The sequence below is a fragment of the Thermobia domestica genome, chromosome 18 (assembly GCF_964235325.1).
Source record: "Thermobia domestica chromosome 18, izTheDome1.hap1.1, whole genome shotgun sequence".
NCBI lineage: Eukaryota > Metazoa > Arthropoda > Insecta > Zygentoma > Lepismatidae > Thermobia > Thermobia domestica.
The window spans coordinates 45,149,834-45,176,993 of record NC_137471.1 but is presented as its reverse complement, the minus strand read 5'-3'; the positions used below and the strand labels follow the sequence as shown (position 1 = coordinate 45,176,993).

The 27,160-nt window shown below is 36.4% G+C and overlaps 1 protein-coding gene across 1 annotated transcript in view; it reads right to left on the bottom strand.

Annotated features, from left to right (window-relative positions):
* cyp33 (peptidylprolyl isomerase cyclophilin-33) overlaps positions 1-26,333 on the bottom strand; it is a 35,877-nt gene extending 9,544 nt beyond the window's left edge. The window contains exons 1-5 of the mRNA XM_081746139.1: positions 26,154-26,333; positions 18,033-18,202; positions 6,379-6,576; positions 4,456-4,662; positions 2,955-3,136 (exon numbers count right to left, since the gene is read on the bottom strand). Coding sequence (XP_081602265.1) covers positions 2,955-3,136; positions 4,456-4,662; positions 6,379-6,576; positions 18,033-18,202; positions 26,154-26,187 — 791 coding nt within the window. The 5' untranslated portion in view covers positions 26,188-26,333. The remainder of the gene's footprint in view (positions 1-2,954; positions 3,137-4,455; positions 4,663-6,378; positions 6,577-18,032; positions 18,203-26,153) is intronic.
* Positions 26,334-27,160: the final 827 nt, after the last annotated feature.

The following is a 27,160-nucleotide window of genomic DNA, read 5'->3' as shown; positions in this document are numbered from 1 at the left end:
AACATCATGTGTTGCCTCCTCATTTAAGAATTCATCATTCTCGGTCTGTCTGAAAAAATAGACAAAAAAATTTGGGATTTGCTCACTTTGTACTATCTCCCACTTATGTCAGTGAAGTAATGGGTGTAGAAGTTAGGATAACAAACTATTCTTCAAAACAGCAGGTCAATGGTAATTTTCAAAAGCCATGTTCTGTGGCGTTTTAATAAAAACTTTCAACATTTTTACGCAAGAAAATGGATTTGTTTCAATTTCCATTTTTTCTAGAATTTCCTAGTTTTTACTCTATTTTCGGAGGCACGGTGGCTCAATGGTAGGGTGCTTACCTCTGGTGTGTGGGGTCCCTGGTTTATGGTGGACAACATTGTATCCGTGGGTTTTCTCGGGGTACTCCAATTTTCTCCCACATTATCATTCCATCAATTCTTCCATCATCATTCACTTGCCTTAACTATCAGTCTCCGTAGCCTGAAGAACACATGGGATGTTAAACTGAATTTTTCTTTTTATTTTTTGGGGCCCTATTTACAGTTCAATATTGGATTTTTTAAGTTTTACGTCCCACGATTTTTATGCTGGCTAAAGGGAACGGTGATGATGAGAAATAAATGAAATAGTGGAAAGAAGAATGTCGGAAGAAACGAGAGAACACCGAGAAAACCCACGCACACGGTGTTTGTCCACCACAAAGTTTACTTGGCGTGAGCAGGAATCGAACCCGGGATCCCACGCACCAGAGGTGAACGCTCTACCACTAAGCCACCACGGCCCGTTAGTTCAATATTGTTTAACTTTCGATATCAACTTGAAAATTTTGTTTGAATAAGTTCCTTAACAGTTTTGCAAGTAAACTTAACTGATCTTCACGAAATGCTTGGCAAAGGTGCAAACTTCTTCATGAAGTACCTAAATTAGTGGCTTCTTTCCTTCAAATAGTTTTAAAAACTTTTCAAATGATAATAACAAAGATAGCAGAAAATGCAACCGGCCAAGAGTTCTCAAAGGAAAATCTTTTACAGACTGCAGTATTGCAGTATCCATTTATACCGATCATTTTGTCTTAACTTTCGGGAGGACTCTGACGTAATATATATTTGTAAGTTTGTTGCTAGCCACTGAGTAATAATCCTTTCGGCAGCAGGGATTACGGTCAACCACCGTGTTTCCACAAAAATGCAGCGTAAATTCTATGAAAATATTACCTGGATATATTTATTTCTGATTGACACTGGAATCTCTGAAATTATATATATTATGAAGTCAGCAATGCTTTGAGAGTGAACTGATTCAACAAGAGGACAGTTTTCAACAAGAATTAAAAACAAATTAACAATAAAGCACCAAATATTTTGTACAAATGTTACAGTAAAAATAAGAATATTCAACACAGTTATGAAGAAGATAGTCTCCTAATTATTACACTATTTTAACTTTCTTCTTCAAATTCTGCAAGTGATCCTTTGTTTCCAAATGGCTAACACTCAAGCTTTCTACGCGCGTACTACCAGGTTGGATCTCGATGGCGATATTTAGTACAAAGGTTCAGAAACCATTTTTTAAAAAAGGTCTTGTCTCGCATAACCTTAGGGCTGAAAACGATTTAACCACCAATTAATCAATAAGAAGTGACCAGACAGATAAGCAGAAAGAATGAATGAAGAATCATGAATGAAAGAAAGAAAGAATAGAAGACTGAATGAATAAATTAGTAAAAGAAAAAGGAAGAATAAATTAATTAAATAAAAAGTTCGTTAATAAATTACTGAAAAGTTTTTTTTTTTAATTAAGTAAACAATATGCATCTATAAAGTATTTTTGTTACTATCCGATAGACATCCAAAATATATTCTTTAATTAACATTCTATTTTTCACTGATCACAATGTTTATAGTATCAGTACAAAATAGTTCAGCTCTATTTTAAAAATTTACACTTTTCCGTTGCACTTCCTATTATTATTATTATTATTATTATTATTATTATTATTATTATTATTATTATTTTGTACGACAGATATACAGGGTGTTCGGAAACTATCTGCCCAGATTGTAAAGGGTGATCGAGGACATCAAAGTAAGCATTTATCACCATAGATTATAATCCAGAAATGCCTCGTATAACCGCTGGTGGCAAAGAAAGACGGAAAAGGTGAAACGAAAGACAGATCACGTGCAAGGCAACAAACTTATTTCATCCTATTTTTACAATGGATGCTCAAAAGAGCTACCACAAACATGAATACAAGCGTCATACCATCGACGCACGGATGTTGGTACATCTTTAAAATTTGAGGTATGTTTGGAGCCTCTTCAGCTGAAGCAGGAAGTCTGACGACGTGATCTTGGTCGGAATCAATTGGGTTATCGTACATGGTATTCTTCCGGTCCCCGCACAAGAAGGAATCCAAACATGACAGGTTAAATGACCATGGTGATCAAGGAACAGTACTAACAGACCAATCTAGTAATTGGGATATCCAGTGTCCAGATGAGGTCTGGTATCACGCGCATCATTATGCTGGAACCAGATTTATCGTCGAATAACCTCAGGAACATGGGCCAGCAATTACGACAAGGTCTGTTCCAAAAGATACAGTACGTAAACCCGTTCAAGCAATGAGGTAGGATATATGGTCCAACCAAGTAATCGTTTCCGAAGGCTCTGTTGCTGATCGCTCGTTCGAGCATCTGTAAAAACAGGACGATTTAAAACTTTCGTCACATTGCATGTGATACGTGTTTCCTCACTTTTCCCATTTTCCTTACTGTTAACGTGGCCTTTCTGGATCCACATTCTACGGCAACATTATGTTTATTTTGGTACCTTCTTCCATCCTTTACAATTTGGCCAGATAGTTTCGGAACATCCCGTACATATACACAAACGTATATCGCATCGAAAGTCAAATGGTAGAGTCGTGTTTTCGCTTAATTTAATTAGTTAAGCATACTTACCATTCAGTTCGCGCAGTACATATGAAAAATTGAGAACCATTTGTATTTGGGCCTGAATTTGCCATTGACAAGATGCCAGGACCTGTATGTTTCAACGTGAAATTTTCATCTTCAAACTTCTTCCCATAAATGGATCGACCGCCAGTACCATTGTGATTTGTAAAGTCACCTCCTTGACACATCTATTCCCACTGTTAAGGAAAATACATCTACCATATGAAAAAAGAAAAAAAAGAAAAAAACTAGGTATCAATATCTACAGTTTAGTTAACGAACACCGCCGCATTTATTCGCATTCTTTATGCAACTGAGTTTCTACCTCGAATGCATCACACATATTACATTTTGTATGATTTGTCCTATGAATAAATTAATTATTACCCATTTAGAAACGTACGTGTTAAAAAAAAAAAAATCCAGATTGCAAGGAGAAAGAATCGTGTCATCATCATCCCTTTCGTGAGTCGATGGTCGTTGCTTCAGAAAAAGAAACTGCGTATGTCATTTGAATTCCATTCTAAGTATATCTGAAGTTTGGCAACATTGTTGTGACTGACAGATAGCAAGTTCCTCGCTAACATGGTAGGCAAATTAGATATGTTGAAAGGAACAGCTACTAGATCAGCGAACAGACAATAGAAAATACCGTTATGTTAGATCTGTTGAAAGGAACAGCTACTAGACCAGCGAACAGACAATAGAAAATACCATTGTTAGATCTGTTGAAAAAAAAACAGCTACTATACTAGCAAATAGACAACACAGATATGTTAATTACTGAAAAATCATGCTAAATTGTTGTAATAGTCTTAGAAATTTCTTAAACAGACACAGAAACAAGTAGACTATTTTGAACTATCTCCAGCGCACGCTATTCGTTGGATGATGTACGGTCAGCGTATCGGTTTCCATTTAGGATTTCTACATCCACTTCTTAATACAAGTGGTCAAGATCAAAAAGTTCTGAACTTTGTCTGCAAATCAAATCTGGAACCAGACGGAATAAGGGTATGGGCAGTAAGCCTATAGTTACAATCAGGCTCCTAGAAAAAATAAATAAATAAATAATATGTGTTTCCTTACCCCTCAACCGCTACCTCACTATCCAGAGACAAGATAACCAATACACATATTGCTTATACAGACCAGAGAGAATCAACATTTGGAAAGAAAAGACCAGATGTAATCGAGAATGGGGATAACTGGTCACCGGTCTTCCTATTTTCCTTACAATAAATTTTCGACGAGAGTGTCATCTAAATATTGAACAATTTCATCCTATGTTAGCCACTGTATTTTGCTGTGACTCACCATTTTGATTCACCAACTTTGCATGGTTACAAAATAGAATTTTTTTTTTTTCTTTGTCTTCGCGGTAGAAAGAGATCAAGTTTATCACCGACGAAAAATTTTAGGAGAACACAAGTGATGGTTGAGAAGTAACCATATGTAAGCTTGGGCTACTATGCCTATTACCTTTTCTATTTAACTCAAAGGATACAAATCCAGGTATTATGCGATGAAACGTGCTTCCTTGATACCCGTAGCCTTTTTCATGAGTACATAAACAGCGGAAATTTTCAGCAGTCTTTGGAACTATGTCTGCTCGCAGCATCATTATTATTCTTCCCACCATTGATTTGCCTATCTTAATATCAAAATAAACTTGAGGATTCTTCTTCGATTTCTTTGATTTCGGTTCATCTTCCTAAATAAATAAATAAATAAATAAATAAATAAATAAATAAATAAATAAATAAATAAACGATTACAAAGCATTGCTTTAATTACCAGGCATACAGGGTAGCTATATACTCTGTTTACACTTCAGTCTGCTCTAAGCATGGATAATGAATGTATAGCAGAAAGTGAGTGATCTTATATAGTGTGGAACAAGAAAAGAAAGAAAAAACTATGCTATTTATTCTAAGATTCTATTCTAGAGGATTTTATCACAGATTATAGAAGAACATTAATAAAACTGAGAGGGTTTTCAATAAATTTAGTTTAGGAAACTAAACTAACAAAAATTTACAAAATACGATATTAGTAGCTTTTTAAAACTTTTTTAACATACATTTTTTCAATCACTGTAAACACTGCGATGTCTTCTGGAAAATTTTCGTTCTTCTGTTGTGAAATGTTACAAAAATATTTCACTACAGCAATATATATATGAAGAGAGAGTACTGAGGCCCGTATCTATAGATCTACCCTAGTGTTAGAGGAGACATCTAAGAAGCCCCTATGAGAAAACAGGTATTAATAAACCTCATCTTCATCCTAGCAATCCCCTATGTGTGGTCAAAATCTGAGAGCATGTCGAAGCTCATCTACTGAAATAGGAGAAAATTTTGTGCAATTTTTTTATGCGACAAGAGAAGGGAATTTTAAATATGGAAAACAAAGACTTTTTTTTTTAACTTTATAAATTTTGTTCAATACATCACGAATGAAGACGAAAGTAGGTATGGGCCCATATGCCACAATTCACGTTCTCTTCGGGTAAGACTGCACTCTAGCGGGCAACACACTAATTCAATACAAATACTGTAGTTCATAATCTACAAAGACAGCACACCTATTTCAACTGTTTACCGTCAACACTTGGAAGTTTTAACATAAACGTACGAATGCAAATAGTTACTTGTATATGAAGAAAATCATAAAGTAACTGATTATCATAGCTTATGATACTTCTCTCAATTAAATAAAAAAATTATCACGTTTCAAAACTGTTTATTAATTATGTAATATTAAGAATAATATATTGTTACATTGGCCAGCCTTCATACCTCAGTTTATATGTCAAAACAGCATTGTTACAGCTGAACTCTGTAATCACTTACGTATTTGCCAGATAGGGGCGAGATATGTGTAGTTCATTAATATCGTTTCTAAGCGAATTCCTAGGTGTTTTGATGGTTGAGTAACAGTTAGGGAAGGAATTTCGGGGACATCTATAAATACAGGCCTAAGTCTTTGTCAAAGACAATAAATAAAATAACCTATAGTAAGTCTCTACAGTACTAATTTCAAGCAAAATGTTTACAAAACACATGAAATGTACAGAAAACCCTTATTGAATTTCCACCGCGTAATTACTGAAAATGACTTCTTACGATCGTGCTATTTTCTGTCCATACGTAGTACTGACAGCCGTCATTAGAAAGTTACAAAATTGCGACATCTGTAGTCATTTTCTTAATGAAATTATTTTTTCAATTTAAAACTATTTGAAGACTGAAACAACAGTATAGTCAACGGATACCAGCACCTGCTAATTTGTTTGATGTTAGGTTTGCCTTGGCAGTCAATCAGAACGCCCAGAATAATATTTTAGAAACAAAGTACTGCTTGTGATTATTCTGATGATGAATAAAAAATAAAAAATGGAAAACACTTTCTGAAATTCAGGTCTCACCTGTTGGGTTTCTTCAGCCGCTCTTTTAGGAGCACTTTCCTTTTCCTTTTCCTTTTCGTCGTCGTTTCTTAATGTCTCTCCTGCGTGTTCTTGAAGCCATGCATCGTCTGCCCACACTGGCTTTGTTGCTCCTTCCTTTATCTTCTGTGGTTTAGCTAGATTCACTCTAATTGTTCTTCCGAAGAGTTCTGAATCATTCTGAAAAACAATTTGTTACCTTAAACCATCATTTTATTTCACTAATATCAATATGGTATATGGCGGGGGTTTTCAAACTGTGCGGCGCGCCACCCTAGGGAGGAACCGAAGGTTGTCAGAGGAGATGCGAGCACTTTAAAAAAAAAATCCTACAAAGGAACATATTTATAATGCAACACGCATACTTAAGTCTGCACCCTCCACCTTTAGCAATACATAGTGGAATAAGCCTTTGTATCACCTCTGTTCCACATACGATCAGGGATGACTCTTTTACCTTTGGCTTAAACGGGTATAATGCTTCTTAGATGGACACTAACGATCTTTCACTTTATCTCTGTAGAATAGTATGTCTTCTTAAATGTCTTTGGAATTTCGCACGAAGCCATGTTAACTGAATTTTTCTTTCTCTTAACTTTATGTTATTATTGGTGGAACGATTCTTGAGTTTTAATCTAAGTACTATAGCCATTCACGAATAGTCTTATTTGTTTTATTTTCATTAGTCGAAGCCTTTTTTCACATGTTTCAGTGTGGTTTGGTTCCGCCCTCTTTCGTTCCCATAGCTTGTCTTTGCTTTTTGTATTTTGCTACTCTGAGAAGTACGAGACATCAAGATTTATATTGTTTTGACAGTGAACAATAATAAAGTAACTGCAAGTGTTTTATGTGCATGCGTTTTGTATTAATTACAATAAGTGTAATAGGATACTTTTTGTGGATTGATTCGCAATGTATGATATTATATATATATATATATATATATATATATATATATATATATATATATAAAAGACGGGTAAGAAACGTGAATTGGATGATGCAGAACTTAGTAACTCAAAGAAAACAAAACAGAAATATGACGAACGTTACTTGGAGTTCGGTTTCATCAGTGCTACTGTTAATAAAGAAAGGCCTCACTGCGTAATTTGTTTGATAGTGTTCCAGGCGGGAGCTCATGTGGTTCGGATTCCACGTTAATCAGTAGCTCCACGTCTCATATAGCCTCGCTGATGAACGAAACGTAAAAAATCAACATCAATCAATTTGTTTGATAGTGTTGGCTGCATATAGCATGGTACCCGATAAGTTGAAGCGACATTTAGAAACTGTGCACATCAATTTACAAGATAAGGACCGGGAATATTTTCCCCGTAAAGCAACTGAAGTGATACGAAACAAAAGTACATTTTCTCAGCAAATGTATGTGCCCGGGAAAGCTCTTCTAGCACCGTATAAAGTAGCATATCATGTGGCACAATGCAAGAAATCAAGCTGAGGAACTCATTGTGCCGGCTGCAGCTGATGTGGTCTCTATTATGATTGGTAAATCTGCTGCAAAACAACTGAAAATTGTACCTTTGTCTGACACCACAATTAGTCATCGAATAAGTGACCTTACTGATGATGTAAATGAACACATAATCCAGGAACTAAGGAGGAAGGAATTCGCGATTCAAATCGATGAGGCAACTGAGAGTAACAGAGATGCGAACGTGATCTGCTATGTGAGATTCATAGCCGAAAATCATAAATTCTTGGAAGATCTTTTGTTTTGTGAGAATACCGCACTTGGAACAACAGCAAACGAGTTATTCGAAGTTATGGACAAGTTCATGGAAGAAAACAAACTGGATTGGAGAAAATGTGTGGGATTATGCACAGATGGTGCTCGCTCCATGTTTCGACGTTATCAAGGATTACAAGCTTTCATACGTAAGAAAGCCCCTAATGCACTCTAGACTCACTTAATTATGTACAGGAAATCCCTTGCTTCCAAAGTAGTTACTTAAACCACATACTGTCAATATACCCTGGCCGGTGGACGATGATTTCTGAAAGCTTTGCACAAGGCCACAACGAGCGAGCAGAAGACAGCAGGTCAACCAACCTTAGGCTCAGAACCTGTCGCGTCTCCATGGTAACCACCGCACATTGCCAAACTTTCACTCACCCTCAACGAGGAACCAGACGATTCTTTCCTTGCACATGGCAACACCGCACACCTCAGTCCTTGTCACCCCCCCCCCCCAAAAAAGCTAGATTGAAACACGAACTGTACTCGTATCTTGTGAATCAAAATCATTCCACTGCTGAAAATTTAATCGATTCTGCCTTTCTTCAAAAGCTGTCATACTTTTGTGATAAATTTGAGAAATTAAATGTTTTAAACGTGTCTTTACAAGAGAATGATAAACACATTTTGCAATTGTCAGACAAGGTGTTAGGCTTCAAAAGGAAGTTGCTGCTTTGGTAAAGGAGCATTGAAGACGGGAACATTAGTGACTGCTTTCCTACACCAAACAAGTTGTTAGAAGAAACCGGGGACCAGCTAAATGAAGAAATCAAATCAGCGTTCGAGGAACACTTAATACAACTTAATGTCCAATTCGAGAAGTACTTTCCAGAGGACACACAGCACAACTGGGTCGTGAATCCATTCAACGCAGAGAATCCAACCAAATATCACTACCCGAGAAGAACAGCTTATTGGTCTTTCTTCAGACAGCACATTGAAGACCAAGTTTCTCTCTGCATCGTTGCCTGAATTTTGGAACTCAGTGAAGAATGAGTATCCGGAATTAAGTAAGAAGGCCTTGTGAGTGCTACTTCCTTTTACTACTTCCTATCTCTGCGAAACCGGATTTTCAGCCATGGCGGTGATAAAATCCAAATATAGTTCAAAAATAAAACTCCAGAAAGAAATACGTCTTGCCATTTCAAAGTATGTGCCGAGATTTAATAAATTGTGTGACTCAAAACCAGTTTATACATCCCATTGACCTTGCTCAACATTTAAATGTGCCGGGTTTCATTATTTAAATTCCCTCTCTGCTCGTACTTTACAATTTTTAACATAAATATCTGACTTACCACAATTTATAATTATTAACACCGGTTAATAACATTAAAAGGTGTAGTCAGTGTGTATAATGTAGATCACCTGTGTTAATGAGATATTTCCATTAGTGATTAATAAATGGAACATAGTTTATCATAGTGATCGTCTTTCTTTTAGGGACACATGTATTTATGTTGTTGACATATTTCATTTTTGACAGGGGAGGCGAGTTCAGATTTTGGTGGTTAAGAGGAGCCTCAATTGCAAAAAGTTTGAAAACCCCTGGTATATGGAAAGTCAATCATTTGGAAGTAGATAAGTTGTTGCCCCTTACTACGAAGTGCTATTAAGACCTTTTGAAAGTAGTTCTGTAACTCATCAATAGATGGGAGATGGCAAACACAGTCACAGTGAGCAAGGACTATCATACGTCAATGTGCTAAGAAATATCGTTCTGTGAACACATGGAGCTCTGTAACTGGCGCTACTCTGATCATATACATTAGCATTTGCTGTTTCATCATGGACAGGAAGTTGGACCAAGAACAAATATAAAATTTTGCGTTAAGTCGAGCACATGAGCTACAGAGACTTTGACAAGATTCGGCAAGCTTAAAGTGATGTAATAAAAGAAGTGTTTTCAGCGATACGCACGCCTCTCAGAGCGGAAGAACTTTCCAATTTATGTTCCTTGCACAAGTACAACCACAGGAAAATCATCCGCCATTTCAAAGGCAATAAAGTGTGCAATATTTACTTTCTCACATCTCCAGACATATATGTTTTATAGCACTGAGTCCTAGATCATTTGAAACAGGTTTTCATTACGAAAAAATAAATAAATCAGCTTTGTATGTTAATAACAGTGGGAACTGCATTTGTTAGAATTGATCATACAGCTCATGTATCTTATGCTATACAGAACTTTTAAAAGAATTAGAAAGAACACCTAAATTCAACAAAGCAGCCATTGACGTTCACACGTACAGAGTGGAAATTCTTCATTTGAAAATACATTCAGGATGGTTGCTCTACATGCCCGACAGATAATTCCTCTTCGTATCACAGTCAATGCAATCAAATATCATCATCGGCTCATTTTATGTTCCTTTTAAATTGCGATGGCTAAATTTGAGTTCTCAACAACACGACACGTCCTACATTAGTTTCTCCAATAAGTTTTCCAACAAGCATATGTTCCAATAGTTGTTTTCAAGTCACAATTCACCATTTCGTTCCACTATTTCTTCTCCAAATGTCGCATAGCCCACTTTTGGAGGACACCTTGGACACAGATTAAAAGACATAATCAAATTTCTTAATGCGTTAAAAATAAATTAATATTACGTCGCCAGCTTTCATCACCTTTCTTCGGATCAGAAAGTTATGTACGGATAAATGCAACCAAAAAATGTCACCGAAAATACACTATTCGACACACACTAGTAAGCAATCAATTATTTCAGAAGGAAGAAACTGAACATGAAAAAGTGTTGCCAGCTGATGGGATAATTATACAGATTGTCCATAAAAATACTATCATACTTTAAAGTGGTATTACGTCGCTTTGGATAATCGTATTTAAATGAAATTGGTCACATTTGAAAGAAAAACTCATAGACAATATTTTTTACTATACCTTATAGACATTGAATGTGGGCCCCACGAGTGGCGATGCAAACATCAAGACGATATTCCCATTCACGACACGCACGCTCCAACATTTTTGATGAAATGGACTGGATGGCAACACTGATACGAACTTCTTGCAGGTTTTGTGGCAATGGAGGTAGATAGACACCATCATTTAGGTAACCTCATAAAAAGAAGTCACAGACCATTAAATCAGGCGACCTTGGCGGCCACTTGCAGATGACATTATCATCATTTCCGGCACGTCCAATCCATCTTTCTAGACTCATTCAGATGTTCCCAAACATGTAAATGCCAGTGAGGAGGTGCTCCATCTTGTTGGAAAATAAAGTCATTGCCTTTTCCTTCTTCCAATTGTGGAAATAACCAATTAGTGAGCACATCAATATAAGATGGACCTGTAACAGTGGCCTCTCGAAAGAAAAATTGGTCATAGACTAGACGTTTCGATACACCGTACAAAAGATATTCACTTCAGGAGAGAGTCTCTTTCAACTTCCAAAACAGCATGTGGATTCTTGCTCCTCGCATAACAGTACAAAAACATAAAAGCTTCTGAAGTGACCTCCAGCAGAAACAGCAACTACCTGCTAAATATCCAACAATGAACCTATATCGACTAATCACAAAGTAAACATGAATGAATTTACTTTCCCTGTATTTGATCCCATTATTGACATTGTTGTCCATTGTTGACATGCACAAAACTATCTGATTTTTTCTTTCAAACGTTGCTAATTTCATTTAGATACAATTATCCAATGAACACGCTGTAATTACACGAATAAGATAAACATTTCAATTTATTTACTATTTTGTGATGAATATAATATAAAATTCCACACCCATAATAGTACATTATTAAATCATACGCGAGATTAGGATATGTAAATGCACTTACTGACTTTAATCCCTACGATGCGATGCTAATGACAAAATGTGTATTACCGAGTTTGCTTGCTAGATCGTATTCTTTTGAACAGAAGGAAATGAAGATTTGCTCACTGCTAGCTACAGCATTAACTGTGCTTCGGTTCGATTTACAATAAAGGTAACTGATTTGGTGGATGATATGTCCAATATACGAACATTTCTATTATTACTGCAGTTTCACGATCAAGGAAGAAGCAAACTCCATAATTTGAGACAAGAGCTGGCTATACTTACAAGAAGGTTAAGACTGCTTAATCACTGCATTAAACTATAGTTTATATAGTAAATTACGTATTTCCAGTAGTGACTTTTAAAGAAATTTTCCATGTACCTCTATAGCTCCAATATACTGTGAACGAACCTACATTCAGGATTCCCATAAAAAAAGTGAAGTTCGATTTTCGACTTTCCCTGACACAAATTCTTGTTTTCCCTGACATAAATTCTTGAATATAAATGGGAAGATATGGGGTAAGTTTTGTCATACACTTTTTTAATGGCCTCCTTCATTCCCTAGCCGTCCAACACACACCTTTAATTACCATTTACATATTTGTTATGTTCAATACAGTGAAACCTGTGAACTTGGCCACCTCTCTATGTTGGCCACCTCCTTATCTTGGCCTAGTTCGTCTTGAACCTGCATTTTCTCATAAGACATTCGTTACTTACTACTCTATAAGTTGGCCACCTGTTTATCTTGGAAGTTGGCCACACTGAAGCAATGTTTACCCTATGATGATAATGATAAATTTACCTGCGTATCTTGGCCAAGAAAAATACAGTTTTGTTATTTTTCTTAACTCTTTCGAATTCCCATATGAGAGGCAGATGTTCTGTATTTGTGACTGCACACAAAGAAGCATAGATTCGCACGATTTGTTCTTGGAGGTCAATGGCCGGAACACTACCCTCATAAAAGGGTGGTGAAGGAAGATGTGAATAAGAAAAAGCACGTACAGGAATTTTGGAAATGGTTGTACGTATTTGTTTACCCTGTCTGTTTTGGTAAAATCTTTAGCTATATCGGCTCTTTCATCAGTGGGAAGCTTTAGTAATTCCGGAAAATTCTCAAGGTTAAAGCTCAATTGTCATTTATTGGCACCTGACTGCATGACAAAAGGTAGCGGAGGTTTTGAGATATGAATTCCTTCAAAATTTTCTCAAAACATCTTTTGCTCCGAGGGAAACACTTCTAGTTCATTAACAAGAGGTAGTTAACTACAATATTAGAATGTGCATATCTGCCGAAAAGAATAAAGCAAATATGTCTAGAATGAACCACCATTCAGGAACAACTGAAAAGAAGAAAAGAAGAATGAACAATTGCATATGAATTTCTCAATTTATAACTTAGCTTTTCTTGTTTTCAATCTGAATAACTCAGTGTGCTATAATATCAATTTCAATAAACTGCGTACATACACTTCTATTTCATAGTTGTTTGTGTTATTGTATTTTCAATCCGAATAATCCAATGTACCAGACTAGTTTTCAGGAAGATAAAGGTTTGCATATATATTAAACATACTATCAAGAGCGCCGATCCTGGAGGGACCGAGGGGGCCCAGGTCCCACAAAGCTCATGTGGCCTCTATTTTATTCATGAGTATACAATATTTGGTATAATATGAGTGCAATTTGTCATAAAATCTTTATATATATACCTTCTGCATCTGAATGCCCCCCAAATTTACAGAGAAATCGGCGCTCTTGCGTACTATAGCAATATTTTCTAGTACTGCATATTTTTATGATTACTCTATATACATTATTTATAAGTAGCTGTCGTGCCACTGCTTATTAAAATTTTACAATCAAGTAATACTAGAAATCCAATTCTAAAAATTACAAAAATCACACTTATTTTCTGTAAGTTGGCCACCTGCCTAAGTTGGCCACTTTTCGATGGAACCGATGGTGGCCAACATAGACAGGTTTCACTGTATAAGTAATTGTTATTTATACAATTACTTATATATAAGTATACAATAGTTAAATAACATTAGTATATAGTAATTAAATAACATATAAGTATATAATAATATGTATATGATACAGTAACATACCTTGACATAGCAAATTAGACATTTTTTTTTTTTTTTTTGCTTGGAAAAACAATAAAAAGCAGTCAAGAATATATTGCCAACTCTCCCTGAGCCTAATACTATCAGTCCTAATCCTCACATTTACATTCATAAACAGAATTTTGTTTTGCTTTCAGTTTTTGACTTTGTTCTACGAGAGCATCTCGTTCTTGTTTGTAACATAATTCAATTTTTTCTTCCTTCTTTCAATTTCTTAACTTCAGCACTTAGTTTTCTTCTTTCACCTTTGATTTTATTTTCCTTCGTACTTTGGATTCGTTTCTGTTTAAGGTATTCATCATAGCGTCTCCGAGCTGAACAAACTGAGAGAAGCATTCTTCGATCAACAGGAACAGATTCAACACCTCCAGAGTACATAATTGCATCATGTAACCCCCCCCCCCCTCTGTGGTGCCAGAGAATCTTTGATTTGGTTTTCTACAATAAGTGTCCTATTGACTGAGAACCCGCCCTCCACTGAGGCACTGCCGTGGGATAAAATTAAACATATTTTCACAACATGCCACAAATCGGAATATTCTTGTTTCTTGGACATTCCCTTTGCAAAGAAGTCATCTGATCTGATGCTGTTCATCTTCTCTTCGTATTCTCTGAAGTCAAGAGACTCCTGGATTTCAGTACAGAAAGATATAAATTGACACTTTGCTTTCTCAGGTACAGAATCAGATATTCTGTTATGCTCATGCAGAGTTTGTAGGATGCGTTTCATCCCAGTCTGAGCAAGTTCTGGATTGTTCTTTTGTAGCCTGGAGTCCAAAGCTGATAGAAGCACGTACTACTTTGTACTTCAGAGGGCTCCTTTCCACAATCTTTTTGATTGAACCCAACAAAAGCTTTCGACAGTTCTGAAAGCTAGTTTATCGTTATTTGATGCTTTCAATTCTTTTGGTAGTTTTTCTGTCTTAAAACCAATGTCCATCTTTCTTATATCTATTAAATTTTCATTTGCAGTCAAATCTAAAGCAAGAAGTTTCTCTGCACTGTCAGCAAGTTTCGTAATGCTTTGTTTGACACAACGATTCATTAGATTCCTAAAGAGAGATAGAAGTTCTGAATACAGGAAACAAACAAATGGATCAAAACTCTGGAATTTCTTTTAAAATGGTTCACACTCTGCTGTGACAGTTTTAAAGAAACATAATTTACCCTTCATGAATTGTCTTGCACATTTACGTTCCGTGACTTTCCATGACATTTTACGCAAAATACATGATTTCCTTGTATTCCCTGACATTCCAGAATGTGGGAACCCTGTACATTCTGTAAAGTTGGCTATTAATAACTAATGAAACCTAGATTCGAAGTATCATTTGTTACATCTGTCTTTCATTTACACTTCATTGGTGAACACACGTAGGCTAAGAAAAATTTAAAAACCCCTTCAAATCTTTGGTATCTTCTGACCTACACATTTTAAATCTATACCCTTAAAATCTTAGGTCTCACCACTATCTTCCTTCCGTAGAAAATGATTGCTTGAATTTAAATTACTTCCACCATATCTGAGTGTTTTTGGTAAGCACACCTTTAGTTAGCACTTAATATGCATGCTATCAAATCACTAAGGATGGTCAAGGAGAACTTTGCAAGAACTCACTACAAACTAATTGATAACTTTTGAAGTTATAATCTTCGCTGAATTTGGTGAGTGTTCTCTCCTGGTGCAAAACATAACTTCCTTCCCACCAACAGACATACGGCACACCACCTCACTTGTTAATAAAAATTTGATTCATCTAAGCTTTCAACTATAACAGATATACCTACAGAGGAATTGATGTGTTAAAAAAATAATTTATTTCCTCCATTTAGCATACAGATTCTTATCAATTTAACGGAAACTGTCAAATGTCTAGGTTAGAAACGGTCAGACCGTGACCAGAGAGTACGTCTGCTGTTGGTGAAGTGTTAAGGCAAAAAAAGAAATGAAATTTTTAACTTTTACGTTCCACGATTGTGCCGGCTAGGCTAAAGGAGACGGTGATGACGAGAAATTAATAAAATAGTGGAATGAAAAAGTGGGAGGAAACGGGAGAACCCAGAGAAAACCCACGCACAAGGTGTCTGTCCATTACAAAGTACACTTAGTGCGAGCTGCGATCGAACCGAAGACCAGAGGTGGTGGTAGAGCAGAATTCGTATTACGCGAACAGCGGCACAAAGGCAGTGTCCATTGAACTGAAAGGATGGTGATAGGGTAAAATGGGCAAACTCTCTGATAAAAAAAAAAAAAAAAAATGTTGGTGTTTGGTTATGTGGAGAGAACGTGTGGAAAGTAGCAAATATATTGTGTGTTTTATGAGGGACAGTATTCAAGTGAGGACGGACTACAAAACTCACGGCAATACCACATCGGCGAAGAGGAACAGTGGTCGGAAGAAAACCTTTAAGGATAGGCCCAATTGCGGACTATCACTCAGAATCATCGTGAGACTCCGGTGCAAGACACGGAGGAACTCAAGTCGCACCACCTCCCACAGCCTGTGTCGAAAATCACAGTCCGCCATGAGTTATATGACATGGATGGACATATGGGGTCGGGTAGCATGGGCAAAATCACAGAAAAGGGACCATAACGCTTTAGCACGACGCTAATGGTGTCGCGAGCATGAAACCTGGACCGCTCATAAATAGAAACCTATGATATTATCAGACAAGTCATGGTTTACCTTATTTCAAACCACGGCCCGTATTTATGTGCAGCGGACGCCCAAAGAACTGTATGATCAGCAGTGGGTCCCGTGCTGATACTTACCGGTCGCATCCCTGCCCGTAATCAATGTCGTCATTTAAGGGTGCTATGTGCCCTAGGCCCTTGGGTACTATGTGATCCAGGCCATATTGCAGGATTATTATACGCCCATTCACACAGCTAGAACTGTTGGCGTAGTTCGAGGAACATCGAGACGAAGTTCAACACTTCCTCTGACTAGTCCACTCCCCGGACCTAAATGTAACTGAAAATCTGTGGTCCGTTTTCAAGTCACGAATTTGACACAGATTTTCGCCTGCAGTCTCTCTCACGTACAACGATAACGTATATTTACCATTTACTTCGATTATCTTAGTGCAAAAGTGCTATTTTAAATGGCACTAAAAGAATAAGAAAAAAATAATATAATTAATATCATGAATAATGTTGATTTGTGAACCTTTATTTGTCTGTCGTTAGGAAGAAATGTTTGTTTACTTGTTATGACATTGATCCGGTTACTAAGGTAACAGTTTGGTTACCATGTACATGTTTATAAGTAGTTTTCAAGATACTACAAACCAGGACATCGTATAATACAGATGCGTATCGCATTGATGTAAAGCAATTAATAATTACTTCGAAATATAGTATATTTATGTGATTGAGCAATCCTTTAAGCAATCTTCATAGTAAGCAGTAAGTAATTTTTAGATGGAATATCTACGAATACTAACCCGAACTGGAGGTTAATGTTATACACAGAAGTAAGTAATGTGCTGCATTCGGAATGGCGTAATATTCCAATTACTAAAATCTACGACCTCTATGACTCCATTGCACGTTGTATCAGAGCTGTTCTGGGAATCAAAGTAGGTTCTTTTTTTTCATTAAATTAATAAGTATCTGTACATAAACTTGTAACAGGATTTGACTTGGAATTTTTAGAAATTATTTGAGTATTCCACTACGTAATTTAGAGACGTGAGGCTAAAATCAACCAAGTTGCTTTCTATGTACTTCCCTAGTTTGACTACAGGAATAAGAATGGAGATAGAACCCATTCTTGGGACTGACTAGATATCGAATACCATTTCAGGGTGTGTCTTTTTTTTTTTTTTTTTTTCACACCTCTCAACAGACAAACTAACAGTCATTTTATAAGATTTTCCATACTCATGAATAAGATAGCATAGTTTAAAAATTTAATAATACTAATAATCTTTACCATGTTATCAATTGCCGCAGCAGCATCTTCAGCTGATTCAAATTCAATGAAAGCAAACCCTCTGTGCTGCTCAGTCTCATAGTCAAGAGGAATCTGAATATCCACGATATCTCCAAACGGAATGAAAGCAGCATTCAGCACTTTTTCATCGACTTCCTCTGCTAGACCTCCTGTGAATATAACATCATTATTTAAAAAGCACACTTTAATACAGTGCTCTTAAAATTTATAATTTGCGAACCACTGCTGGATCCTATATGAAGCCAATGTCTTCTGACCAAATAGTTGGAGCTTAATTTTGGTGTTTAGCACCGAAGCTGTATCAGTTGAAACCTACTGCTTAAAGACCAAAACTATTCCTTAGTATCTCTTTTTTTAATCCCAAGCACGTATTCCCACCCGAATCGAACCCGGGACATAGTGAGTTGCCAAACTGACCATCAAGGTAATTCTCAATACTTTTGAAGTTTATTTAGGGTGACCAGACGTACTGTTTTTCAAAAAAGCAGTCCTGCCTGCTACGAAGACACCTAGAAAATCAAGAAATGTTCCTTTTTGAAATGTCCTGAGTTAACTTACTTGCAATATTTTAATGTTTCATTCTTTATTCATAACATTTTAAATCACACGCACTCTTTTCCTGAATGATGAACCGCTTTGTTTTTTTAACACTCCTTAAAATATTAGGGAAGGAGAGAAATCAAAAAACCATTGTCTTGCAATACACTGCTTTTACTAAGAACCATAGGCGCCGACTTGAAGAAAACATTGGGGTGGGGGGCATACAATGAATAAATATCATACCCATATTCAACCGTTTGTTATCAACTGCTTGATGAAGTCCCCCTCCCTCCGCAGACTTTGTTTGCGCACTGATCTCTACTTGTCAGATCAGTGCTGCCAGAGTGTTGGTTGAAGCTTTAGTGCGCTTCTAAACACCGTTTTGAAAACGGTGTTTTCTATCAAATAACAAGGCTGTTCGTAATGTTGAATTAAAGGCACGTCGAAGTTTACGACAGAAATCCTTGCTTCTCTTTGTTAATTATTCCTCGACTGAATTATATTGGGGGAGCGAGGACCCCACCTTTAAATATTGGGGGTCCAGAAGTGCCCTGTCTCCCCAAAGTCGGCGCCTATGCTAAGAAGGGCTTGTTGAGATATCGGTAACATACATGGAGAAAAATCCGTTATCCGGACAACGCTATATTGTACAAATATACGGGATCTTTATGTTATCTATATGCTACGTACGTATTGATCTCTTTCCCGCTTAAACGTTACATCATGCCATTGCAAGATGTCTGACACCTAACATTTTCCGTATATTACATAAGCATACGTATGTTAGATACGTCAGCTGTATGTTACATATGTCCACCTAAATGAGAGATTCTGGCCGTCTACATACAGTTCTTTCGTTCGTACGGTAAGTTAGTATATTCGAAACACTTACACGGGAAATACGCATAAAATATACTTTTTCAATTATACGTTTGCTGTACGTTGTTCAAAAACTACAGGATTTACACATGTAACCTACGCTTTATGTACGCCACATATGTTTTTTTTTTCCTCGGTGTAGGAAAGGTTTCTTTTCAACTTTTGACAGTAATTCTAACCAAGTTTAGTAGAAGTTCCCTCGTGCTGGTCTAATTATTTTCTCATTCCTTAAAATAATACCACAATCGATAAAAAATAAGTCTTTCGCCCAACATGAAATTTCACTGTACGTTCATAAAAATAAACCACTTTGTCATTCATCAAAGTATTTGAAGTTGCAATGATTTCCTGTAATGTTTTTCTTGAGTGTATTTTCTTTTAAAAATAAATAAATAATAAATAATCAGGGTTAACATTAAATGAAATAAGGACACGCGTATTAGCGACGCAGTAGGTTATCATATACTATTATATTTGTGTCCTACTTTTCGCTTGTCAGAATCTGGTAACCCTAAGTTTATTGAATCTACGAAATGCATCCAGAAAGTTCCAATGGACTGCAAAATGAAAGACAAACATCAGAAGAAAATGATTTTAAGACGGTGGAATTAGTTAAGATTTACTTCATGAATGCAGAATGATTTGCTTGAAATGAGACAATATTTAGATGTCGATAAGCCATCATTGCCTGTGTGAAGTTGGCCCCCCAAAAGTTTGGGCTACACGAGATATTTATTGGGCCAGAAAGTACTTCATTTCGGCTGTTTGGGCTAGCAACTTGAAGCGTTTGGGTTTGAAGGGCTTGTTGAGATATCGGTAACATACATGGAGAAAAATCCGTTATCCGGACAACGCTATATTGTACAAATATACGGGATCTTTATGTTATCTATATGCTACGTACGTATGCTACGGCTGTAGCTCTGCAAACAAAGCTACAGCCTCACAAACTTTGAGGGGCCAACTTCACGTTAGCCCCCCGAGTGTTTGGGCCAGACGAGATTTTTATTGGGCTGGGTAGTACTACGTTTGGGCTGATTGGGTCAGCAACTTTTAGCGTTTGGGCTATTATAGTTTCCGAAATATGGGCTATTAAACCCTTTGAGAAGTTATTTTCCTGCTTCTTTTGTAGGGTTTATCTTCACTAATGTGATTTTTCTGACAAATACTTTTACTAATTAGTGCAATTTCTCTCTCCCTGTCTTTTTTTTTAAGTTCTTTGAATGTTATTTATAATGGAGATTATACTTGTGCCAATTAATTTGAGATTGATTAAGATACCAGTTACTATATACTCAAATATATAGGATGTTTTCTTCGTCTTCATGTAATACAATTTGGAATTCTTTTTCATAAGATTTTGTCTAATGCTGCCCAATATGCATATATTCAGATTTTAGTATTTCATTATACGAAATCAAGATTTCGGCTTTGGTCATTTCATTGTCCGAAGTCCATTTTCGGTTCTTGACATTATATTATCCGAAATTCTAATTTCGGTTTCTGACATTTTATTATCGGAAATTCGGATTTCGGTTTCAGTTGAAATTCTAAATCCAGATTTTGTGAATCTGAATTTTTGACAGCGCTAATTTTGTGTAAGTAGTTATCGGATTTAATCCCCTAAATTTATTTTACTGGAAAACAATTACTGTCTTAATAAACTGTAAAAGCAATAACTTTACAATTGCAATGATTATATACGGTAATCTGACCTATGAATAAGACACTGGTGAAAATTATATATACTACATACATAATTGAATTGCATCAAACCTTAAAGAATTATGTCCAAATAATTTATATATCCATTCATTCTTTCTTTTTTACGTAAGCCTTTCGTGAATACGTGGATAATATATACCTGTGTTTGATGCAGAAAGCTCCAGGTTTGATTCCCAATGGAGTCTGAAGGAGCATACAGTATTCTAACTAGTCTCGTTTATATTATTATTATTAACAATTCTTTGTAATTTTTAAGCCGAATTCTCATCCACATTATATTGTATATAGGGAAAGCAAGAAGAAAGCAATCTTTTTTTCTCAGTTCGTTTATTTCAAAAGATTACGATGAGCACTCGTGTTTCTAGGGAAGTACTTGAATCCTTCTGCTCCACCTTGTTGAAAACGAAATACTAAATTATGAATCTGAAGTATAAAGCTTTTCTATATTTTTCGCCTATTTATAAAAGTATCAACGCAGGTGGGTCAAGTTTTTGCTGGAGTCTTGGTATTCTTACACATTTAGTCTTGGTTTTGGTCTTGCATATGCATCCTCGGTCCAGGAGCGTAACAAGGCTGAGGCAACCGGGGCGATGCCCCCGTCCAAAGGCGATCACGGTGCCCGCAGGTACAGTCGTAAATAAATAGGAGTCGTAATTACAAGACCTATATTTTAATGGTGACGTGCAGTTTCTCACGGTCCTGTTTATCGGATTAATCATTCTGCAGGTGTCGTGCACTTTCACACGGTCCACCTGTCAATCATTTGATTCATCTTGAAAACGCTTTCACTATAGGAGGAGGGAGGACACAGAACAACTGTCAACAAACTAAGAACAGAAAAAGAGCAAACACAAGTTAAATATGAACAATTGCAATTAATACTACAGGAGGACAGCAGGAAATGTTTCACTTTCACAAAAATAATAATCAAAATAACCAAAAATTAAAATAACTTAAGAACAAGACAGAAGAAAAGATAAGCAAACCAAAGTTATAGTAAGGAAGGAGAGAAAATAATAACATAAACAATATGAAATTGAAATAAATAGGAAAAATAATAACAAAAATTATCGCAAATCGAAATAGATGAAAACAAAAAAGAATAGCAAATGAAAATAAATAATAAGAACAGAAAAGGAACATAAAAATTGTAATCATTAGAAATGGGAAATAGAACAATCACAAATTAAAATAAATAAATAATGAAATAAGCAGTACATCAGAGAATTCAGTCAGGAAGTTCAAAAATTAATTAAAAAAAAAAATGTGCCCGCCCCAAAGCATAGAAAAACGTTGTTATTTGTGAAACACAAAACATTAGCTGTATACTCCAAGGCGGTTTGAAGACAAACCTTGTCGTCTTGATATTTTCCGAGCGAACAGCACATTGCTGAGGTAGAACATTCATACTTTCATTCATACATTCTTTCTGTACATCGTCAATCCATTTTGTACAATTCATAATTCATTATTCCAGCTTTTGGAGATGGGTAGGAGCAAGTTCGAGCGAGTTCTTTTGAAACTCGACTCGACTCGAAACAGACATCTTTAAGCTTGAGTCGAGAACTCGGCTCGAACAATTTCCGCAAGTTTCGAGTCGAGTTGAGCTAAATCGAGCCAAATCCTGTGTGTAATTTCAAGTATTTTCTTCAAGTATCCTACATGGACAATATAATTATTATCAATGATATTACTAATGCTAGAAATTATTATTAACAACAACAACAACAACACAGCATATAAAGAGGAAAGACAGGCGGTTTATATCTGAATACCAAAATCCAAGGCGAGTCTAGAAGGCAATGACACTGTTTACGAGCTTTTCGGTTTGAGTTCCGGAGAAGCAAGTATTCGGGCTCAAGCCAAAAATCATTAAAAGTTATAGGGCATCGGGCAAACATGTTCAAAAATACTCGGCCCGGATTCACGGCTGCCAACGGCTCGAGCTGCTCGGGTCACAGCTCATTCACTATCGAGCTGAACCGAGAAGTTGGCCGAGCTTACAACTCATCCAACCGAGCCGGCTCGAACCATGGGCTCAGTTGAGCCGAGTCAAACCGAACCGATGGACTCATTTCCACCCAGCCTGCTCAAGCCATCGGCTCAATTGAGATAGTATTAATTCAATTGTTCGTCTTTATTTTAACTTGTTTGTTCAGTTTCTGTTCTTACTTAATTGACACTTGTTCTGTCCTCCCTGCCCCTATTGTGAAAGCGGTTTCAGGATGAAACACATGATTGACAGGTGGACCGTGTGAGAATGCACCACACCTGCAGAATGATTAATCCGATAAAGAAGACGGTGCGAAATTGCTTGATACTGAGCACTGTGTGAAACTATACACTGCGAAATCGCACGGAATCATTTTAATGCTTTTGAGTGACCACTTCCAACCTCTGCCAAATGTAAATTTAGTACTATCGTAGAAATTAATAATGACGAAATTCTGTGTCAAAACCACTCGCATAAAGTGTGGAACATTGCATCTTTCTTCACCATTTGGTGTTACACCGATATATATGGTCCAAACAGTTTATAAGACAAGAAAAATCCCTACCTATTACAGTAAAACCTATTTCCGGCAGCAAAATATCTGAAGGTCTAAACTCTTTCAAATACAGACCAACTCTTAATAGCCCAAAACACTAAAACTTCATGACCCCATCACCCCAAACGAAATACTATCCAGCCCAATAAAAGTTTCGTCAGGTCCAGTCACTTGGAAGGGCTTAAACGTGGCCCCCCAAACTTCGTGAAGGTCCAACTATTTTAACTACAGCCCAAATCTTGAACTTTGCTACACTGCTACTCGACACAATGTATTGCCAATTCTAGTAAACGTATTTGTCAAAAATGTCATATTAGTGAAGTTGGCCCTGACAAAAGAAGCAGGAAAACCACTTTTCAAAGAGTTTAATAGCCCATATTTCGGAAACTATAATAGCCCAAACGCTAAAAGTTGCTGACCCAATCAGCCCAAACGAAGTACTATCCAGCCCAATAAAAATCTCGTCTGGCCCAATCACTTGGAGGCTAATGTGAAGTTGGCCCCCCAAACTTTGTGAAGCTCTAGTTCTGTTTCAATAACAGCCCAAATCTTGAAACTTCCTAAACTGCTATCCGACACAATGTATTCCCACTTCTAGTAAACGTATTTGTCAGAAATGTCGTATTAGTGAAGTTGGCCCCGACAAAAGAAGCAGGAAAATCACTTTTCAAAGAGTTTAATAGCCCATATTTCGGAAACTATAATAGCCCAAACGCTAAAAGTTGCTGGCCCAATCAGCCCAAACGAAGTACTATCCAGCCCAATAAAAATCTCGTCTGGCCCAAACACTTGGGGGGCTAACGTGAAGTTGGCCCCTCAAACTTTGTGAGCTGTAACTTTGTTTGCAGAGTAGCCCAAACGCTTTAAGTTGCTAGCCCAAACAGCCCAAATGAAGTACTTTCTGGCCCAATAAATATCTCGTGTAGCCCAAACTTTTGGGGGGCCAACTTCACACAGACGCCATCATTTCATTAATAATGAAGAAAAAAAATCCTACAAATATGAGGCATGTGTTTTTATGCCATATGAAGACTAGTACTATCTTCATTTATGCATATACCTACAGTTGTTGACGCACCCCTGCCCTGACTGCCTCAGTTGGATAGCATTTGTGCTTTAGTGGCCCACCCCAGCATAAGTTGGTTTTTGTATTTAAGTTGATTCGTGTATTATGCACTCTAGTTTTCATCCACACACGCAATATTTATATTCAACCTTCCTAAAGTGAATCTGCACCAATGAATGCAAACTCCTTGCTTAAGATATTTTTCTAAGGCACCAAGAGTGAATATTTGCCAGATTATCTATTCCACCACGCAACAAAAAAAGACCGACATCGATCACGAATTCTCAGTTGCACTTTCGAAGCTATATCCTCCATCGTAGTGAGGAGGTACGGATTCATTGTTTTCATTATTTCTTAATACTGCGTAGTTAGCAATACTAAACAGTTTAAAGGTACTAATTTTGCGCAGTAATAAAATATAGATCCATACCTCTTTACGGAACAGCAAATAAACCATGAAAATAAGAAATATTTTTGATTAACACTTAGAAATAAAGGATGGAAGTGGAACAGGAATAATTGAATGTAAGGTATATTAAAATTACAGCAAATAATGAGTCATACAACGTTGAAAACTGATTCAAGTGGATGTCATCCGAGGAAGCTATCAAAAAAAAAAAAAAAAAAAAAAAAATAGCTGGTTCCTTATAAGTAAATCCCATGCAGGTAAAATATTGGCAAAATGCTCAAAATAATTGTTTGACAAGCTTAATTCTTTCACTAATTTGTTTCTTATTGTCTTTCAAAAGATTTGCGCTGGGCAACATTACCCCACTTCACGTACATGAAATTGAAGGGGGGACGCCGTTAATAATTGTTGAAAAATTATAATTATTTTTACAACTTGCGTATAAATACTGTCTAGATCTAGGGCATGAAAACTACAGTGCAGAAAACACAAACTAACATATGCTGGGTTTCCATTAAAAACCACGAATGCTATGAAACCGAGTCAGGGAAGGCTGAATGAAGCTGAAGAACGCACGCTAACTCAGGAGTGCATTCGAAGGGAGCAGGTGCGTCAGCTAACGTAGTGAAAATACGTGGGTTTTCTCAATGATATGAGTTCCAATACCACTTGTAATGGTTTCATACTGACACTAGTAATACTACACTTGTAAAACATAAAATTATATAGCATACACTGCAGAAATTCTCTCCCGGCGGAATATAGTGTCTAACAGTAGCAACCCTATACTTGTAAACCTTGTATTACGTAGTATTCCGCCTGCAAAAATTAGTTTCTGTTAGACATACGTATTTTTAATGAACTGTTAAATACATACAATGTATTGAATGAAATACTACTGAAAATATATCAAAGTATATTGTATAACCTACCTACGTATACCGTACGCTTAGGATTAGTCGACATTTTCTTTTTTGTTAGTGGTCCATGAAACACCTAAAAAGGACTAAATTAGGTAAAAATTTGATAGTTTTAAACTTTGTTTTAAACTTAAAAATCAAATTCACATTTCCCAGCTGCATGAAACTACGCATCGAAGACTTCAGTTGTTTTCGTCAGTGCTGCCAAAAGGATTATAAAGAATTCCACCAAAACTGTACCCAACAAACTGCATATAAACAGATGGGCATATAAACATCATTTGTGCCTGTGTAACCCAAATATTTTCCCCCTTCAATTGACATACATTACAAAATGTTGTTATGTTTAACAGATAAAATTCAATAATATGCATGAAAAGACATTTTATAAAGAAAAAGTTTCTGTATGCGATAGAATTAAACAGAAAGTAATACAGCGGTATTTTAGGTTTACAAGTATAGCGGTGCTAGTGTAAACTATTTGCATGTGCTTTACGACAGATAAAATGACTGTATATGAAAGATGACTGTATTAGATACTATTTTCCACCGGCGGTGTATTTCTGCACAATGTACAGAGGCTGTATTTTAGGGTTATAAGTGGAGCGCTGCTGGTATGAAACCATGACAAAAGTATTGAAACTCGTATTATTGCCATAACCCAATTGTTTTTATTATCCTCACTTCCGCCTATACCGGTACTTGTTACATTATACAGGGTGGCCCAAAAGTAGGTACACAACCCTGCATTGATTAAGTGTGACTGTTTATTAAGATAATGAAGTTACATGCTTCGATCTATTCCGACTTTAGCGTGTAATTGAAAAGAAATAAAAAAAACAAATAATAAACTAGCGTAAGTTAAACCTGTATGGATAACAATAAGTAAATTAGATAAAATGCCATAAGTCGGTCAGTGCAAGACTGTGTACTTACTTTTGGGACACCCTGTATATTAGTATAATGTATGATAATTCGTGATTTTCAGAGCATTCTGTATAAGATTATCCTTAACGTAT